The sequence below is a fragment of the Carassius auratus genome, chromosome 24 (assembly GCF_003368295.1).
Source record: "Carassius auratus strain Wakin chromosome 24, ASM336829v1, whole genome shotgun sequence".
Taxonomy (NCBI): Eukaryota; Metazoa; Chordata; class Actinopteri; order Cypriniformes; family Cyprinidae; genus Carassius; species Carassius auratus.
Window position 1 is genome coordinate 13,324,368 of NC_039266.1, and position 17,629 is coordinate 13,341,996.

The window sequence follows — 17,629 nt, forward strand, 5'->3', positions numbered from 1 at the left end:
CGTGTCATCAAATCCAGCATGTTATCTGAACTTTTCTTTTCTTTTTTTTCTACAGAGCCGAGGCCCTAAGCAGAGTGTGGCGTGTTCAAGTCCAGTGCCTGTGTTTGTGGATCAGGTGGAGCACGGCTCACTGGTCTCTCTAGATGCTCTGGACGTCATGTCTGAGTGCGACATGCCTATGGCCTTCACCCGAGGCTCCCGGTCTCGAGCCAGTTTGCCCGTGGTCCGCTCTACCAACCAGACCAAAGATCGCTCACTAGGTAAGGTATACACATTGATATGCACATACTAAATAATATGTAAATACTAACAGTAATAATATGTAAATACTAACAGTATTTACATATAAATACTGGTGGTCATTGCGTACTTCGGAAATTAATATATATATAATTGCTTAAGTTGGAAATATTTTGTTTTTAAACCAAGAAGGTGAGCCAGTGGATATCACATAAACAACATGCAAAACTATGTCAGCGAACGTCTTAATTTTAGTCAATTCAATATGCAGAAAGCGAAAGTAAAAACAGAATGACGGAGTAATGACGGAGCTTTCTGACGCCAAATGATATTTTTTGACAATACCTCATCAAGATCATTGTCTTTTGACGCAACCCAGTAAGGGGAGGTTATCTCGGGGCTGTCCGCTACACCACTGGGCTGCCTGTTACGTCATTTGGGTTCAGTGTTATTATGTGCAACATTATATTTCACACTCTTAGTGGTCTCAAACTCACTTCCTGGAGGGCCACAGCTCTGCAGAGTTTAGCTCCAACCAGCTCCAACTCAAACCTGCTTGGGAGTTTCTAGTAATCCTGAAGACCTTGATTAGCTGGATCGATTAGGGTTGGAGCTAAACCGTTCATAGCCGTGGCCCTCCAGGAATTGAGTTTGAGAACAGTATTTTAATTTCTAAATGTAATAGGATTAGGGATTAGTTTAACGAATCTTTCGGTTTGTGATGCGTACCGAACCGGAAGCCTCGTACTGAATGGTTCAATACGAAAATGTGTATCTTCATTGTATATACTACTAAGGTGATATCTCTTCAGCGTGCAGCGCGATCAGGACAAACAACAATGCATAATATTAATAACTATGACTGGGACTGTCATATAGATAACATTATATTGAGAATACTATTATAATAAAACGCTGTGAATTTTAGTTTAGTTGCCGTGTTTCTGCACAATGTTGTGTGAAGAACGAGTCCTCAAAACTGTGTGTTAACAACAGTCGAATGTCTGACTTGACTCTTGGTAATGTATTTTGCCCCGCCCCCAAACATATGATTTGACTATTAGTTGACTATCGGCAAGATTCGAAAATTCTGATTTGACTGTGAAAATCATTAGTCGTGGACACCCCTAAACTATACAATACACGTACAATATATTTTCCCCATTTAATTCAAACTTGCAAAGTTTGCAGCGGGGCCTGTCAAATTTTATTAATGATGGGTGTTCGATTTCTTGCGGAAATCTGCTGAGCTTTCCGTGGGTCTGTGAATGAGTGATCTCGCACCACTGCTTTACTTATTTCCCGTCTGCTGCTGAATGATTTAGTTGCAGAGTTAAAGCGTCTGTGGAAGTGTGTGTTTACTTAAGTTTGTCTGTCTGTCTCTTGTATTTAAGTTCAATGTCATAACAGCGATTTCAGCTCTGTCATTACCGCTTCATGTAATGGAAATATACAAGGCACCACAGCTGAAATTCATAGCCTGTACTTAACAGCGCACAGGCGTATATTACGGCACAGACTTGTGGACACACACAGAAACACACGGAAATAGAACTCTTTTGCCAGCACACACACACACACACATATTCACTAGCACACTCTGTATTCTCCCTACATCCAGATAGAATGACGGTCAAATATACACAGGCCTTGAAATGGGAGCCTTCTTTGGCTGCTAAGCTCTGATTGGTTGGTTTAAACAAGGACCAGATGGAAAGATAGTTATTGGGAGAAATCGTGTGTTCACTCAGACTATTCCCTCGAAATTCATCTGAGAAGATAGATGCAGAGAGACATGCAGAGAGAAACTAGATGTTGTTTAATCAGTAAGGAACACAAAGGCAAGGAAACGTGCGTCTATTAGAGCGATTCAGCGTCGATCCGATTGCTGTAAGTCATCATTCATCTAGTTCAGCGGTATTTAGTTTCAGTCACTGTTAAAAGATGTCATCTTAGGTTTGTTTAAGACCTTCTTTTGAAGTATAGGCTCTGGAATTAAAACTTTAATTCATTTATCTTTTACAGAAATGTATTTGTAACAAAAACTTTTTGCAATTTTGTAATTAAATTCAAATATGTAATATTTTATTCAGCTGCATGTTGATGTTTAGCCAGTAGTTTAATACTGTACCATTCATAATTGTTTACATCATTCGCAGACGCAGTGCATCATGGGATGTGCAGTTCATGACTTTGTATAAGATGTTAAGTATGCAGTCTTTTAATTGTTAATTTTTTTTTTTACATTTTCAAATGCATTTTAGATTCAAATCAAAGTTGGTCCTTCATTTCAAAGCTGTTTGTTATTATTTATTTATCCTTTTTTATTGTTGGATAAAACTATTAAACATCTTTGTTTAGAATTTAAAATAAAACTGAAACTAATATATATATATGTATATGTATATATATATATATATATATATATATATATATATATATATATATAAAATGATTTAAACAAATGAAAATGAGAAATGTTGCTTTGGTAACTAATTGAAATAAAATTTAAGTTTAAGCTGAACTACTAAAATTAGTACTGAAATAAAAATACAAAAAGAAAGAAATACAGAGAAAAAGAAATACAAAAAATGACAAAAAACATATCAAAATGCTTAAAATTTAACTAAAATTAAATCTGAAAATATAAAACATAAAAGCTAAATAGATATATTAATAAATAATATAATAGTATATAAATAATACTAAAATACTTTTCAGGTATTTCTCAAAATATGGTAGGTTACTGAAATCTTACTTGTGTCTTCAGCTGGACAACAAGACAGTGAATGATATAATAATACATTTGTTATTACAATAAATCATATTTTTCCACAGTATGAATGAATGATTGAAATGTCTAATGTGGTTGTATTAAAATTCAAACAATTAGAAGCTTTTGCCTCTGAGGGTTTTTAAGTTTGGCTAAGAGGGTTTGGATGTGATTGTGATGAAAGCAGTCATTCAGATGTGGCTTGGCGTTTTGCCCAAGGTGCTCGTCTGAATTATATGCTGTTGATTGTTTGATGCTCGGTAATTAGTTATTAATGCTGGTCATTATAGCGAAATTGTAGGGTAGTGTTTCAGAAACTGTTCCAAACCAAAGTGAGTTGAATGAAAAAAACAGCACTGAATGAAAAAACAGTGTGTTTAAAACAGTGGGAAACATTTGGGATCTCTCAATTTGATTTGATTCACAAAGTGACAGTTCATTCTCTATTTTGATATATAGAATGCTTTGCAAACTGAGTGACAACAATTATGATATTATCACGCAACATTGGATCCATTTTCGAATGTTTTCACTGAGCTGCATTCATCTCCATGAAGGATACATGCATCACTTCATGTGGCTTATATAGCCAGACAGCACAAAAATAGATCTGCTTTTCTTTACGAGGGTATAAACATCCAATCAACATGCAGATCTGGTTTGGCTACATGAATGTTTGTACAGAGCAGAAAAGAGTGAAGTTACATTTGCGCAGTGAGCTAGAACCGTCGTCTTGTTTCTGTGTTTGGTTTCTGTTTGATTGACAGTTGCGTAGTTACAACTGTAGGTTTGCAGACTGGTTTTCCAGGCATCAGCACGGCCTGTTTACAAGTACAGCAAACGTTCACATTCTCATTTATTTAGGAGTTGATGCAATTATGTGGGAGTTTGGTGGAGTACATTTTCTCAACTTTTTGAGTGATCTATCCATGTATTTATTTATATGTCTCTCTCTGTCTGTCCATCTGTCTGTTATATAATACACATTTCTTATATATGCGTTCATATAGTCCCTTGTGAGCGAGAACTTCCTCCATCCATCCCAGAACATTCTACCACACCCTACTGCTCTCTCTCTCTCTCTCTCTCTCTCTCTCTCTCTCTCTCTCTCTCTCTCACCCACATGCTCTTCTCAGCAGATTTTACACACCCACACCCACAACTGGGTGGATGCCTCATAGAGTATCATGGAGGAAGAGATAGTTGGCTAATCGATATGTACAAATGCATGATGCATCAGTGCCATATCAGATATCATCTGATATTACAGGTGTATAATATCAGATGATATTAAAAGAGTGAAACTTTGAGTTTTAAAGCTGCAGTAGGGAACTTTTGACGCTCTAACGTTAAAAAACATAACTGTTTGCGTCTTGCGGAAGAACATCGTAGCCGGAACTACTTCTCTCTGTTTATGTCTGTGAAGAATCACAAAGGTACTGGGTTACTCTGCCGCGGTATCCCCGAAGCAATCTAAAATAGTCCGAATATAAACACTTATTATAGGTGTACCCTAGTGATTCAAGACAAGCTAAAAACACGGTTTGGAAAATGGATTCATGGTGTACTCGCTTATTATGTTAATTTTTCTGCATTTTGAACACAAACAAAGTTACGGACCGCAGCTCTGATTGGTTATTTTTTACCGGGAGCGGATGACTTTCTGCAAATGGCAATAGGACCACTGGGAGGAGCCAGAGGAGCTTGATTTTTTCACAGATTATCTGTCTCATATTCTACTGTCAGGACATAATGACAGGTTTAAAAAATATGTAAAAAAAATATATTTTTACAAAAGTTCCCTACTGCAGCTTTAAGTGTTGTTTTTAATTTATTACAAAAAAACTACAGAACTTTAGTTGCATAGTTGCAAGTAGCTGCTCGAATGCTCGAATAATGCCTTGAACTTTTCTCACCCTGTTTCTATTCTCTGATTTTTTGTTTTTTTCAGGGGTGTTGTATCTGCAGTATGGAGATGACACAAAGCAGATACGCATGCCTAATGAGATAACAAGTGTAGATACAATCAGAGCTCTGTTCGTTAGTGCCTTCCCTCATCAGCTCAACATGAAGATGCTGGAGTCGCCCAGCACCGCCATCTATGTGAAAGACGAGACCAGGAACGTGTACTACGAGCTCACTGATGTCAGGTGAGTGTGTGAGCGTGAGATTCAGCCTCCTTAAAGTTTCAACAGCTTACCATCTTCCTTCCTCATTCCACATGGCCTGCTTCCTCTAGTTCTGTGACATCACTTAACATAGGAAGTGACCTTCTCCGAGGTCCAAATGCACCTCTGTTTCCTTTTCTCTTGCTTTTTCCTTGAGAACCAATTCAGTAATTGAATCTCACATGGATTCGTTTTACAGGAAATGTGCAGTAACAAGTGCTGAAAACGAATGAAAGCTCGTGCATACTCTCCCTTATGTTCTGCTTGTGGAATATAAAATGAAATATTTCGCAGAATGTTCATGCCGCTTTTTTTCCAAATTAAAAGACAAAACGAAAATGCTTGCTGAAAATGATGTCTCTGCCATGGCTTTCAAATCTTATTTGTGATACTAAGAACAGCATGACAGTGAATAAATGGTGGCCGTCTTTTCATTTTGTGTGGGAGTTATTATCTTATATGAAACTAGAGCTGTGAAAATCTTTAGGAATATTTCTTTGAAACAGTCTAGACTGTAAATAAGCCACCCTTGCTTGCATACACATGAACAGAGCATTATATTTTGAGTTATTTGAACCAAATTACTGTCTCATATACTTGCAAAATAACTGACTGTAAACCAATAAAGCTGACTGTCTATCATACATCACCCACCAGCACAGCTAATGCTAACATAACACTTATGTCACACTTCAAACAAACACTCCCACATGTCTTTCGCTCTCATTTTCTGGTCTTTCATCTGTCTCTTCACCCTCAGTCTACAAACACTTATGTCTACATTGCTTTCCTTACCGTATCTCTCTACCAATTTACAGAGTAAACACATTCTCAGAATCACATTTGAAAGTCCCCATCTAACAAGCGCTGGAGTTTTGTGACATTTAGTCCATGTCTATGTGCTAAAAGTAGACCACTGAAAACAATGAAAACATGAAAACAGTAATGTTGTGAAATATTACAAACATTTAAATAACTATTTTCCATTCAAAATACTATTTATGTTTGTGATGGCAAAGCTAAACTTTCAGCAGTCCTTACTCCAGTTTTCAGCATCATGTGATCCTTCAGAAATCATTCTTATGTGCTGAATTCTTGCTCATGAAACTATTGTACATATTATAATCAATGTTGAAAAAGGGGGTTATTTTTCCAGTTTAACATTTATTTAAAATATAAACATTTTATAACATTCTATATAGCTCTAGTCACTTAATTTAATGCATCTGTGCTAAATAAAATATTAATTTTGAAGAAAATTCAGTTCCTCCCACCAAATCCAGTTTCAGCTCAGTTAATACATCAATATAAGAAAGAATCATACGACCGTCAAACGATTTAATGGTGTTTTTAAAGAACTTACCAATCAAAGCCAAGTTTATTCATCCACGTTGTTTCCTCAGATCTGACGAAACCGTAAATAGTGACTCATTCTCATACTGTCACATGTAGACAGAGGAGCAGTCCATCCTTGCCCTTTGATACGACTCCTTTTCTATCAAGGCTGTAAATCTGAATTACAGCCACATGACCACATATCAGACTTCACAAGAAAAGTGCTCACGTCACTTTACACAACTAGGTTTCACACGCAAACACATCATGAGCGATCCTGGTAGACAGAGACTTTAAAACATAAATGAACAAGCTTGGTTACTTAGTAGACAGTTAATGTTTTCGCTATATTAGTAAATCATTCTTGGAGCTATACAGAGGATTGAAGTCTGGACATTAACGGACATCTCAGACATGGATCTCGTCTCGGAGAACCGTAACTTCTCAACCCCTTCTCCAGTTTGTCGCTCCAGCTCGCCTGTGTCTCTCAGTGAATCGCTTCATTCTCGCGATTCCTTTGACCTTTCCCGCTGTCACTCTCCGCTCTCACGTGTTGACATCTCGTCAGCCCTAGTGCACCCCGTTGTGGCAGAGCTGAGGGGCCGACCTTCAACGCACCGCGGCCGACCTCGTTCGGATGGTGACATTTGGTCTGAATATGTAACTGATGTGGATTTTTCCCAACACAGGAGCATCACGGATCACTCCTGCCTAAAAGTGTACCATAAAGATCCAGCGCACGCCTTCAGTCACGGAGCCCGGCCAAGCAATGGCGACGCAAGGGTGAGTGCCAACCTAGTGTGGACATTTTTGTTAATGAAGAAATCCTCTCTTTCAAAAACGAGATAGCTACAAATGTAGCTTGACTGGATTTATACTTGGTCCTCATATTGTGAAATGTATAATTGTGATCTAAATGCTTCAGACTTCCATGTTGCAAGTCAGAACAGATACATATTACTCAAGTAGAGCAGGAGATAAAAGAGAATATGTAATAATTTTTGGAGTTTGGTGCAGTTGAGAGCTCTAGAGGCTGGTTTTTGTTAAGGATGGGTCTGGATAGTTGACAAGTCACCTAAAAACTGACTTGTGGGGTTCACTAGTCTAGTTACGCTACTGTTTAAAGGTTTGGGGTTAGTAAGATTTGTAAATGTTTTGAAAAAAAGTATTTTATGCTCGCCATGGCTTATTTGATCAATAAAACAGTAATATTTTTCAGTGTCGGTTCATACCAATAAATAACAATCCCTAATATTGACCAATGACCAGTGTGATTCCCAAAATACAGTATATCATATTAACAATCATGTGTTTGATAGACACGACCCTAAACGAGCATAAGGATAGAGTGCCTCACTACTTATTCAAACAGACCATTAACTACATGATTTTGAAAGTATGCTCTTTTGCAAATCTTCTGTAATGCCCACTTATTGCCACTTATATTTTTTGGCATGCTCAGAAGAAAGAATGAACTGAGGGCATTATTTAAATAACAAGTCCCTTCTCGGCCTCCAGTTTTCTGATCGGCCGTCTCCAGGGGTCCCTCTGCTCTTCACAGTTAGAGTTACCCCCACCCCGGTTACCCCATTCCAATCCTTTCATGTCCGTCTTTGTCCCCCGGGCCTAATTTCAGGGGGATTGGATCAGGATTGAAGCAGAATTGGTGGAAGCACTGAATAGAAAGCAAAGGCTTTTTCCTCGTTCCTTTTCCTCCCATAATCCCTTCTAATCTCTTGCCATGCCGCCTGTGTTTGTTTGGCGGTGATGCAACGGAAATTAGATTGCAAGGCTTTCATTTTCTCTGTGTGTTTCCCCAAATTTAACAAGGTAGCCCCAGACTTTTGTCTGTGGTAATCCCCGGCCTGGCTTTGACCAACTCACACAGCTAATATGCATTTGATTAGGGCTTTGGACGCTGCCATAAGAGCCCTTAAGGGAAGTTGTAGAAGTTCCAGGAAGTGAAGGACTTTACTCTTTTACATATTTTGTTTGATTTTTGTTTTAAGGCTCTTATTAACATTTCACGTCGCTTTCAAGAGTATGCATGCAAAGCTAGAAGTTGAAAGGCTTATTGTTTTTGTCACATGTCCATGTCTAAGTGGATTAGAGTATGTTGTGTGATGATTTACGGTTGTATACGTACACACAAGAGAGAGAGAGAGAGAGAGAGAGAAAGAGAGAAAGAGAAGGAATACAAAAGATAGAAACTATAATCTGTTCTCTGACAAGAGAGCGAGAACAAGTTGTACAGACGATTGCCAAAGTTCACAGAAACAGTGTCAGTGTCAGTTGTCATTATGGCAGTTTTTACAGAGAAGTCAAGATACATTAAAAGTACAGCTCTTTTGGCATTATGACTAAGCTTTGTATTTTAGTCACACAAATGTGTGACTGTGCAAGTGTTTGGTGTTGGGTTGTCCTTTAGTTTAGTTAAAAATTAGATCAATAGGAACACATGTAACAAGTCAAGAAAAGTCTTATCAGCAAGAAACTGTAACAGACTTTACACCAGAGCTGTGTTGTTGTGAGGAGCTTCCTGATCACTATTAAAAATCCTGTTCCACCTTCAAGAGGTTATTGCATAACAGCTATCCAGGCTTCAAGTTTTGTGCAAGCTCTCACATGCTTCACCATGTGACCGACACGGATCATAGGTTTGACGCCCAGCTAATATAGCGTGTGTCTGCATAAACAGCAGCCACTTTGCACGCATAGGATATAAAATAAGACTTGAAGAATATAATATATGTATATTTGTGAAAAAAAACAAAAGACTTGAAGAATATAATATATGTATATTTGTTAAAAAAAAACAAATGTGAAATAAGGTGTTTAACTGTCAGAAAATAATTAACAGTTTTGTCTAGAGAGATGTCTAAATGCATTATTTCAGTAGAGTATTTGAAGAAAAATGACACTTTAATCATCAGATTATTAAGGTCAAGACTGAAGCAGGTGATTAATGCATTAAAGACTATACTTTTCAGACAGTAGCTCTTAAATCATTTTAAAGCATTGTATTATGCTGTAATTTGTGACATTAAAGTTGACTATATTTATGGAATTATTTGTTTGTGTGATGTAAATTTTATCAGAATATCCTGAAACTTGACCGTGCATATGACTTCAAATCTCTCGTCATCCAATTAAAAAGCGGGAAATCCAAAACGTAGCACTTTCATGTTACATGAGAGTCATTCCGCTCTTTCTATCTTCCCCCTCTATGGAAAAAGGAAACATTGGATACTAACACACAGCAGTGGACGTTCATAAACAGTGGTCCTTGTGGGCATGAAACCTGAGCGTAAATCAGTATGCCAATGAAAACTTTTTTAGAACTTAATTGTTTGTTGATATGTAAAATAAGATGGTTTATTGACTCATCTTTGTCAGGCATGATAGGCTAAATGACATATAGTATAAATATGCAAAGAAATCCGGTAGGGGGAATTGCATGCTAAATCTCCTAGTCTAATTGTGTTTGGTTCAGTAATTCAAATAATTAGAGCTTGATTTGAAGCCAGAACACACATATGATGAAGACCATGTTCAAACAGACACACTGATGTTTTGACCGCAGTTGCTATTGTAACTGTCAGGGGACAAGAGCTCAGTATGCTTTCTTCCAGAGTTTATACTGAAGTACACTTACACACATATGTGAATGAACAAACACGATCACACAGAAACACATAATCAGGCCTTCTCAGTTCAAGCAGGCATGGAGATACTCAGACAGGTTTAACAGACTAATGAAATGAGCCCTGCACCTGTTCAAACACACTATTTCTGTGTGTGTCTGGGTCAGAGAGAGAGGAAGAAAGTGTCTTGATCACTGTCGTAGCTTCCTGTTGAAACTTTAGGCCAAAAACATACATTGAATGAACTGCAGCAGAGTGAAAATGTATTTCATTCACTGAAAAAAATGAAAAAAGAATTGCTGAAATCTGTTGTTTAACTTTATAATATACTGAATAAAATTAAAAGTCACATGACTAATCAGAGTTCATGACAAGTAGCTTTTCCACAAGTTGAGATAAATACGAATATATAGATTTATTTACGAATATATTTCATTCACACAAATACAAAACGGCATCATGGGAACACAAATGACACTAAGTTGATGCAATAAACATTAATATTACAATATTAGATGTAACGTTAAAACCCTAATTTATATAAGTGGTCATCAAATTTAAAGTGTAACTTTGTCAGTTTATGGTTTCCACTGTTAATTATAAGATGCCATTGTAAATTTAACAGTATTTTACTGTAGAACATGAAATGTCACATTCGATATATATTATAGCTTTTCACCGTATTGTAAGGAAACGTGTTTTTACCGCAGCAGTTTTATAGTGTTTTACCATTAAAATTCAGAGATCATTTGAATGTGTATTTTTTATGTGACACAAGTGTCTGTGTGTTGAAAATCCAGCCGTTCATTTAATTAAAGTGATTTAACGAGATTGGTTTAACAGTAGTGCACAAATCCAGATCTGAATCTCTGCATATGTACCTACACACACACACGTCTAAGCTCATACGCATGCAGCTGTGTGTGTGTCTCAGTACCAGTCTGTTAAAACAGCAAGCGGATTAATGTGCAGCGTGACTGACCACAGCTTACAGACGACAGTTAATTTGAAACAGACCCATAAAAACCAATGCAGTCTGCTGAATTCTGCATGAACGTATGGTCAGCCTTAGTCTCTGTTGACTGTCTGCATGAAGTTTGGTCCAGTTTGCAGAACATTCTGGCCAAAAGCTGCCTAAAGTTTTGCATTTCTGGATGTTTTTGGGGGTGATCCAATATCGATCATCTCACAGGTCTGTGTCAAGAATAATGGCATCTTTTTCCTACACTTAAACTTTCTGGTCGTAGGTTATAACAAGGCCTTGTGGCCATTTATCTAAGAAAGAGAATGAGCAGAAAATGAGTGGAAAAGGGGGCATCAGAATTTGCCTTTAATCCCTCTTGGGCCAAATTCAAACCAAATGTTCTCATTCCGTCATCTTTTGATTTCTTTATTTATCACAGGTTTAATGTTTCATGTCAGCCTTCCTCCAGCAAATCCTCTACCTTTTAAGGTAATGCACAGAGAAAACGAAGAGATGAGAATCTGGAGAGGTTGAGACAGGCAAGAACTTTCATGTTATTCAGACAGTGTTGCTCAGGTAACATCTGGAGGTGATTCCTATGCCTTCCACTGTACCAAACTCCAAAAAAATCTGCTCTCTGCTCTCTATACATATTACATTGTGCCGTTAATTTTAATAAGCCAGTGCTCCATTAGTGCTAAAACCTTTTACTGTACTGTAGTTTTGCAGGTAGGTCTCTTGAAGCATTTTGGAGATTTCGGTTGCCACAGTTGTTGTGGATTTAGTCTGTCTCAAGTTTCTTCACGTCATCGCAAACAGACTGGATGATGATGAGATCTGATCTCTGTTTGGAGCACTGTTGTCAGATTTGTGCATGCAAAAATCTCACTGGGTTACTATAATTAATAGCAAAAGGAATTGATATTTCCTACTGACACACTACAGCAAAAGATATAAATAACTAGTTTTTCGAAAAAGCTAATGGCCTAAGACTTTTGCACAGTATTCTGCATATATATAGTTTTTACAAAAATATTAAGCAGCTCAACTGTTTTCAGCATTGACCACCAGAATCAGCATATTGGAATGGTTTATGAAGGTTCAAATGACACTTAAGACTGGAGAGACGTATAGCTGCAGAGATAATTACATTTAATACATGACTATTGCAAATATGATAAATTAGAAAACGGTTCATTTAAATGGTTGCATTTCATAATATTGATGTTCATAATGTATTTTTGCTCCGATAAAGGCAGTCTTGGTGAACATAATACTAGAGAGATGGCAGGAAATGCGGAAAATGATATTGAATATTTTTCAGTCTTTAGATGATTGAAGTGGTAAAGTGGTAAGTGAATTGCATATTTATTCATAGGATTCACCAGCAAGGTGTTTATGATGTTGTAAAAATAGCATTCTGGTGTCCTGAGGCACATAAAGACTTGTACCTCTCACCTGTTCTGGGTGTAGCCTGAACGCTGACTCACCCCCAGCACAATGCTCTCATTGTTTGAGACTCAGAGGAGCAGGGCAATGTTTCGAACCAAGGAACATCCTTCTGTCGTCTTTCCATTATTTTACAAAGCTCTTTTGGCTTAAAGGCTTGTTCTTGTCTGTTTCTTCTCTATGTCTCTGCTTTGTTTGTTTTCTATTTTTGGATGATGCAGACATATTCAGAAAATAATGCTTTGCTGTCTACTGCCCTCATAGGCAGCTGCCTTCTAAGGTGCATTCTAATTAAAATGGAACCTGATTTGATTTGGTACTATTGCTTTAAATGAGTTACTGGTTTAAAAAAGGCTTTGTGCTAAAAACAAAAAATTGTGCCGGAGGTGATGGAAAAGTCTGAATGACTGCTTTGTTTCGCTGTCATTTTTACGTACCGAAAAAAGAACACATTTAGTTTCACTCTAAACCAGTTTTTCTCATAATTCTGTTCATCTGTCAAGTCATATGTTTTTTCCTGTTGCTCCTCATTGCTTAGTCTGGAGCCGAAAACATCTGAGTTTGTCTGTCTAGTATCCTCAGGCGTGAAGTTCTGCATTCTGAAGTGCACTGATCGGAAATCTTTCAGACACTTAGGTCATATCTGAAATCTCTGCGACCTGTTCTTTTATTTTCTGTTGCATGCAGTTATCAGTTGCAGATACAACTTTTAAAGTGGTCCTTAAAAATTCCTGTCTCCATCTGTTATGTTTACCGCTTGTTATTTCTGAATGAAATCTTTTGTTTCTAGTAGATTGCGGTAAACCAGGAGCATTGCTTTATGGATGCAGACTCTGTTTAAAGCAATACTATATCCACTTATGCCTTTTAATTACATTGTGGGATGTATATGAACCATGACCACCTATGTCTCAGTGCACACATGCACATACTTGCACAGTTCTTCCAAAATATGAACTTGCATCTGAAGTGTGTTAGTCTGATTAGTCTACTCTGAGAGACCTTCTTGGGTGGTCAAGTCAAATCAGGCTGCCCATGTGTGCTGGCAATGAATACCATGATCACTCAGTGTTTCTTTCTTTGACTTCTTTCAGACCTTTTTCACATGTGAGATGGAAATGTAACACTTCTTTCTCACTGTGATGAATGAACAGAAAAGCCTTTAGACTAAACTAGAGCATTGAAGATCACATGGAGCTTTTTTATTGTTCAGTGTTGTTATTGTTATTTGAAATACTAAAACTGTTGGAAAATAATTTTTGCTTGATGAAATAAAGCTGAAATAAAATCTAAACATTAGATGAAAAACAGAAAAACTTCAATGAAAATGGGAAATGTTGCCCGTCAACTTTCTGAAATTAGAAAAGTTAAAAAAGTTTACTCTGAAATGACCGAAACTGAAACAAAAACTAATTTAAGCTAAATAGAAATATTCAAAAACAAAAGCTAAAAAGCCATATAACAAAATTGCTAAAATTAAAATGAAAACGGAACTTTTTAAAATAAAAGAGCTCAAAATCTTATTAACTCAAAATATTAATAAATGTAAGTAATACTAAAATAACAATGGTATTGCTATTTATGTTTAACATGCAAAGTGTATTTTGGAGTATTTAAGTATTTTTTGTGGGTTTTATTCTCTATTTTTAGAGAAAACATAATGGATGCAAATGTAGAAATATATTAACATATATTGTTTTCATTTTATTTTATTTTTGCTGCATAAGCAAATTACCAAATACAGGGTATGTTACCAAATACAAATAACTTTTTCTGTTAGCATCACATATTAGAATAGAATGCGTTATGTGTAATTCAAAAATGTCTTTATTTTATTTTATTTTTTAATCTTAAATCATGCTTAAACTGGCTAAAAGACCAACTTTGACCAGCAGACCTAGGCTGGTTTATTATAAGTTGTTTTAATACAACTGTATTTCTTATGTTTTAAATATTTTCTCTCTTTTAATGTGAAACCTTATGTCGTTTTCTCTCTCATTCAGGTTCACAGGGAGATGATGTATGCTGGACCGAGTGGTCATCCTCTCCGCCAGCCCCCAATGGGTCCTCCTCCACCCCATATGCAGGGCTCCATGTCCCCTACCACACCTCATGCGATGCCCCCTTCCCCATCCCGTATTCCCTTCGGGCCACGCACCTCAGGAGGTGGGGTTGCCACGGTGCCACGTGAACGAGCAGGACACACACTCCCCGCCCCCGCTCGTGCATCCTCCCCCTGCCCAAGCGCAATCCTCGAGCGGCGTGATGTCAAACCTGATGAAGACATAGCTGCAAAGAGCATGTCGCTGCCCGCCCGAGCCGAAAGTCATTATGCTGACCCCTATATGTTACATCACCATGCCCCGCCCCCTGACACAGTAGACAACGCCTACCACCGTGCCGCCATGCGCTCGTACAGTAACCCCGGCGTTCCCATAGAGCCCACGGACCATCCTTCACTCTTCCGACAGAAAAGCAGGAAGTACACAGATAGCCAGCTACCCATGCTAGGCTCCAAAACCCCTCCCCCTTCCCCACACCGGATGGGCGAGATGCGAGTGATGGACATTCACACAGTCCAACCGCAAAGTTCCATGACTCTTGAAAGGGCATCACCTATCAGACAATCATTTAGGAAGGAGGCTCCTCTTGCTATGGATACCATGGTAAAGGCAAGGGGTGGCATGGGGTCCCCGGCCACCCCTGATCTTCAGGTTCACAATCCTCTTGCCCCCTCACCAGACCCTCAGACACGGTAAGTCATCATAACGAGTAAACGAGAATACTGAAGCATGAAAATAACTAACTTTCCATCTAAAACATCCCAGTATACACCAGCATCCATGTTTATATTCTAACTCTTCATCAGTTTATTGTCTTCCACTGCATCATGGCATTCCCTAACTGCATCCAAAACACATCAACAATGTCTTGTTTAAGTACTAGCAGCTTTTATTTGATGTGCGTGTTAACGTTTAAATGGAAATGTAATGTTTATTTACAATGATCATAAGTGTTCACTTAATCAACAATGGCAAATATAGATATATACTGTATATTGAAAGTTACTGTATCAATAGGCAGTGCAGAACCAATAAATAGAAGCTCAATAGCCTATTCGAGTATGTTACATTTATAATGTTTACCCTTGAAACTGGTATCAAATTTTATACTGGCATTGTCCCTCATAACTGGTGGTATAAAAAAACGTATAAGCAAGCTATATATTGACTTTATATAGACTACACAAATGTTTCCGTTTTATTCGACTTCCTCACTTTCTAAGAGGACATTTCTCAGAGGCCACCACGAATGAGATGAGAATGAGAAAACAAATGCGTCTGAGGTACTGTACAAATACATCTTCTGATGCTACTGGACACATCTTCAGTGATGTTCCTGGACTCATTGGGTGTTTTGGGTCTTTCAACATCATACATCCTCATCCAGGCGACCCAGCTGTGGTTCATCAGACCACAGCTTGTGTCCATTTGGCAAATCTAGCTACCCTTCCTCCATGGATCTCCTCTCTTTAGCCATAGCCATCTTGAGGCTTTCTCTGCTGCTTCGCTGGTGTTGCGGATGGCTCTTCTCCTCCTCACCCCATCTATACCTAACAAGCTGAAGGCTCTGGCCAGGGATCGGGCTATAAAGCCCCTGCATCCTACCTCAATTGGGAGACACCTAGCTCTCCATCTGGCTTATCTACACTCGCTGACCAGTCCCTCGTACTTGGTGTACTTCCTCTCAAAGGCCTCTTCCAAGCGGTCTTCCCAGGGGACTGTAAGCTCCAATAGAACCTCTTGTTTGGTGGACTCGGACAAGAGAACAATATCGGGTCTTAAGGTGGTGATCACAACGTGGTTGGGGAACTTGAGTTGCTGCTCCAAGTCCACTAACAGTTGCCAGTCCCTCGCAGTGGCCCAGATACCTCCAGATATTTTTGCGGCTGGTTTTGGCAGCTCTCCAGCTCTGACAAAGGCAATGGCTTGCTTGGAGGGTCGGGAGCGCTTGGCCCACTTGATTCCTGTAGCAATGGCTTCCGCAATGGCCTTCAGTACCTGCTCATGCCTCCACCTGTACCTTCCCTCTCCCAGTGCCTTTGAGCAGCAACTCAAAATGTGCTCTAGGGTTACATGCTTGGAGCACAGTGAGCATGCTGGAGACTCCACTTTGCCCCATATGTGAAGGTTTGATGGACTGGGAAGCACATCATATACCGCTTGGATGAGAAACTTGATCTGCTGTGGTTCTGCCTTCCACAGCTCTGCCCATGCCACTTTCCTCTCGATCGCGTTCTCCCATCGTGTCCAGGCACCCTGTTGCCTCATTCCTACTTTCCTGCAGGTTCTCTCTTCCCCAACCACTGCTCTCATCTCCTCCTGGACTAGGCAGCGCTTATCCTTCCCTTTGATGGTGTCAATGTGGGGAGTTGAAAAGGAACCCAGTCCAGCCCTGCCTCTTGTTACCACCCCATCCAGCCTCTCGTGGTGTAATCTTGCCACTGCTTGTTGATCAGCCTCCTCAGCCTTCCACTTCTGACCAGTCCTCACTTCAATCCCAGCCGTTGCTACTTTTGGGTCAGTAGAGTCTCTATATAGCAACACTTCCCTAGCTCTTGTAACCTTGAACTCCTCTTCCAAGGACTTAAGCGGCAGTACCATGTTCAATGTCAATCAAGACCGATCCACTGTCTTCAGCCATCTGTCCAGCTCAGTGCAGGTTGACTGGGTGTATGTGGAGTCCCTCAGGGTGCTGTCAAACACCTTGCCAAAGCTCTTGACAGGCTTCTCTGTGATTGTCAGGATTGTTTCACCAGCTACGCTAAATGGAAATTATCATCCACCTTTCCTTTTCTCAGCACCATTGATCTTGACTTGGCTGGTACAATTAAATTATTTTGTTTTCCACTCCTGAGACTTTTAACAATGATATATTCATTTTAATATGTAAAATTAGAATGAGTAATATGGAACATATCAAGCAAAAACATAAATATACAAAACATTTGAACAATTAGCCTATTTGGATTATCAAGTAGCAGTAGCATTATCAA

At 38.7% G+C, this 17,629-nt stretch overlaps 1 protein-coding gene across 7 annotated transcripts in view; it reads left to right on the top strand.

Moving 5' to 3' along the window:
* The window catches only part of LOC113042339 (sickle tail protein-like), a 132,892-nt gene that overhangs the window by 96,402 nt on the left and 18,861 nt on the right, over nucleotides 1–17,629 (top strand). For all 7 annotated transcript variants that reach the window (XM_026201123.1, XM_026201122.1, XM_026201127.1 and 4 more), the window contains 4 exons: nucleotides 56–260; nucleotides 4,965–5,163; nucleotides 7,206–7,299; nucleotides 14,577–15,328. In XM_026201123.1, the coding sequence (XP_026056908.1) occupies nucleotides 56–260; nucleotides 4,965–5,163; nucleotides 7,206–7,299; nucleotides 14,577–15,328 (1,250 nt within the window). The remainder of the gene's footprint in view (nucleotides 1–55; nucleotides 261–4,964; nucleotides 5,164–7,205; nucleotides 7,300–14,576; nucleotides 15,329–17,629) is intronic.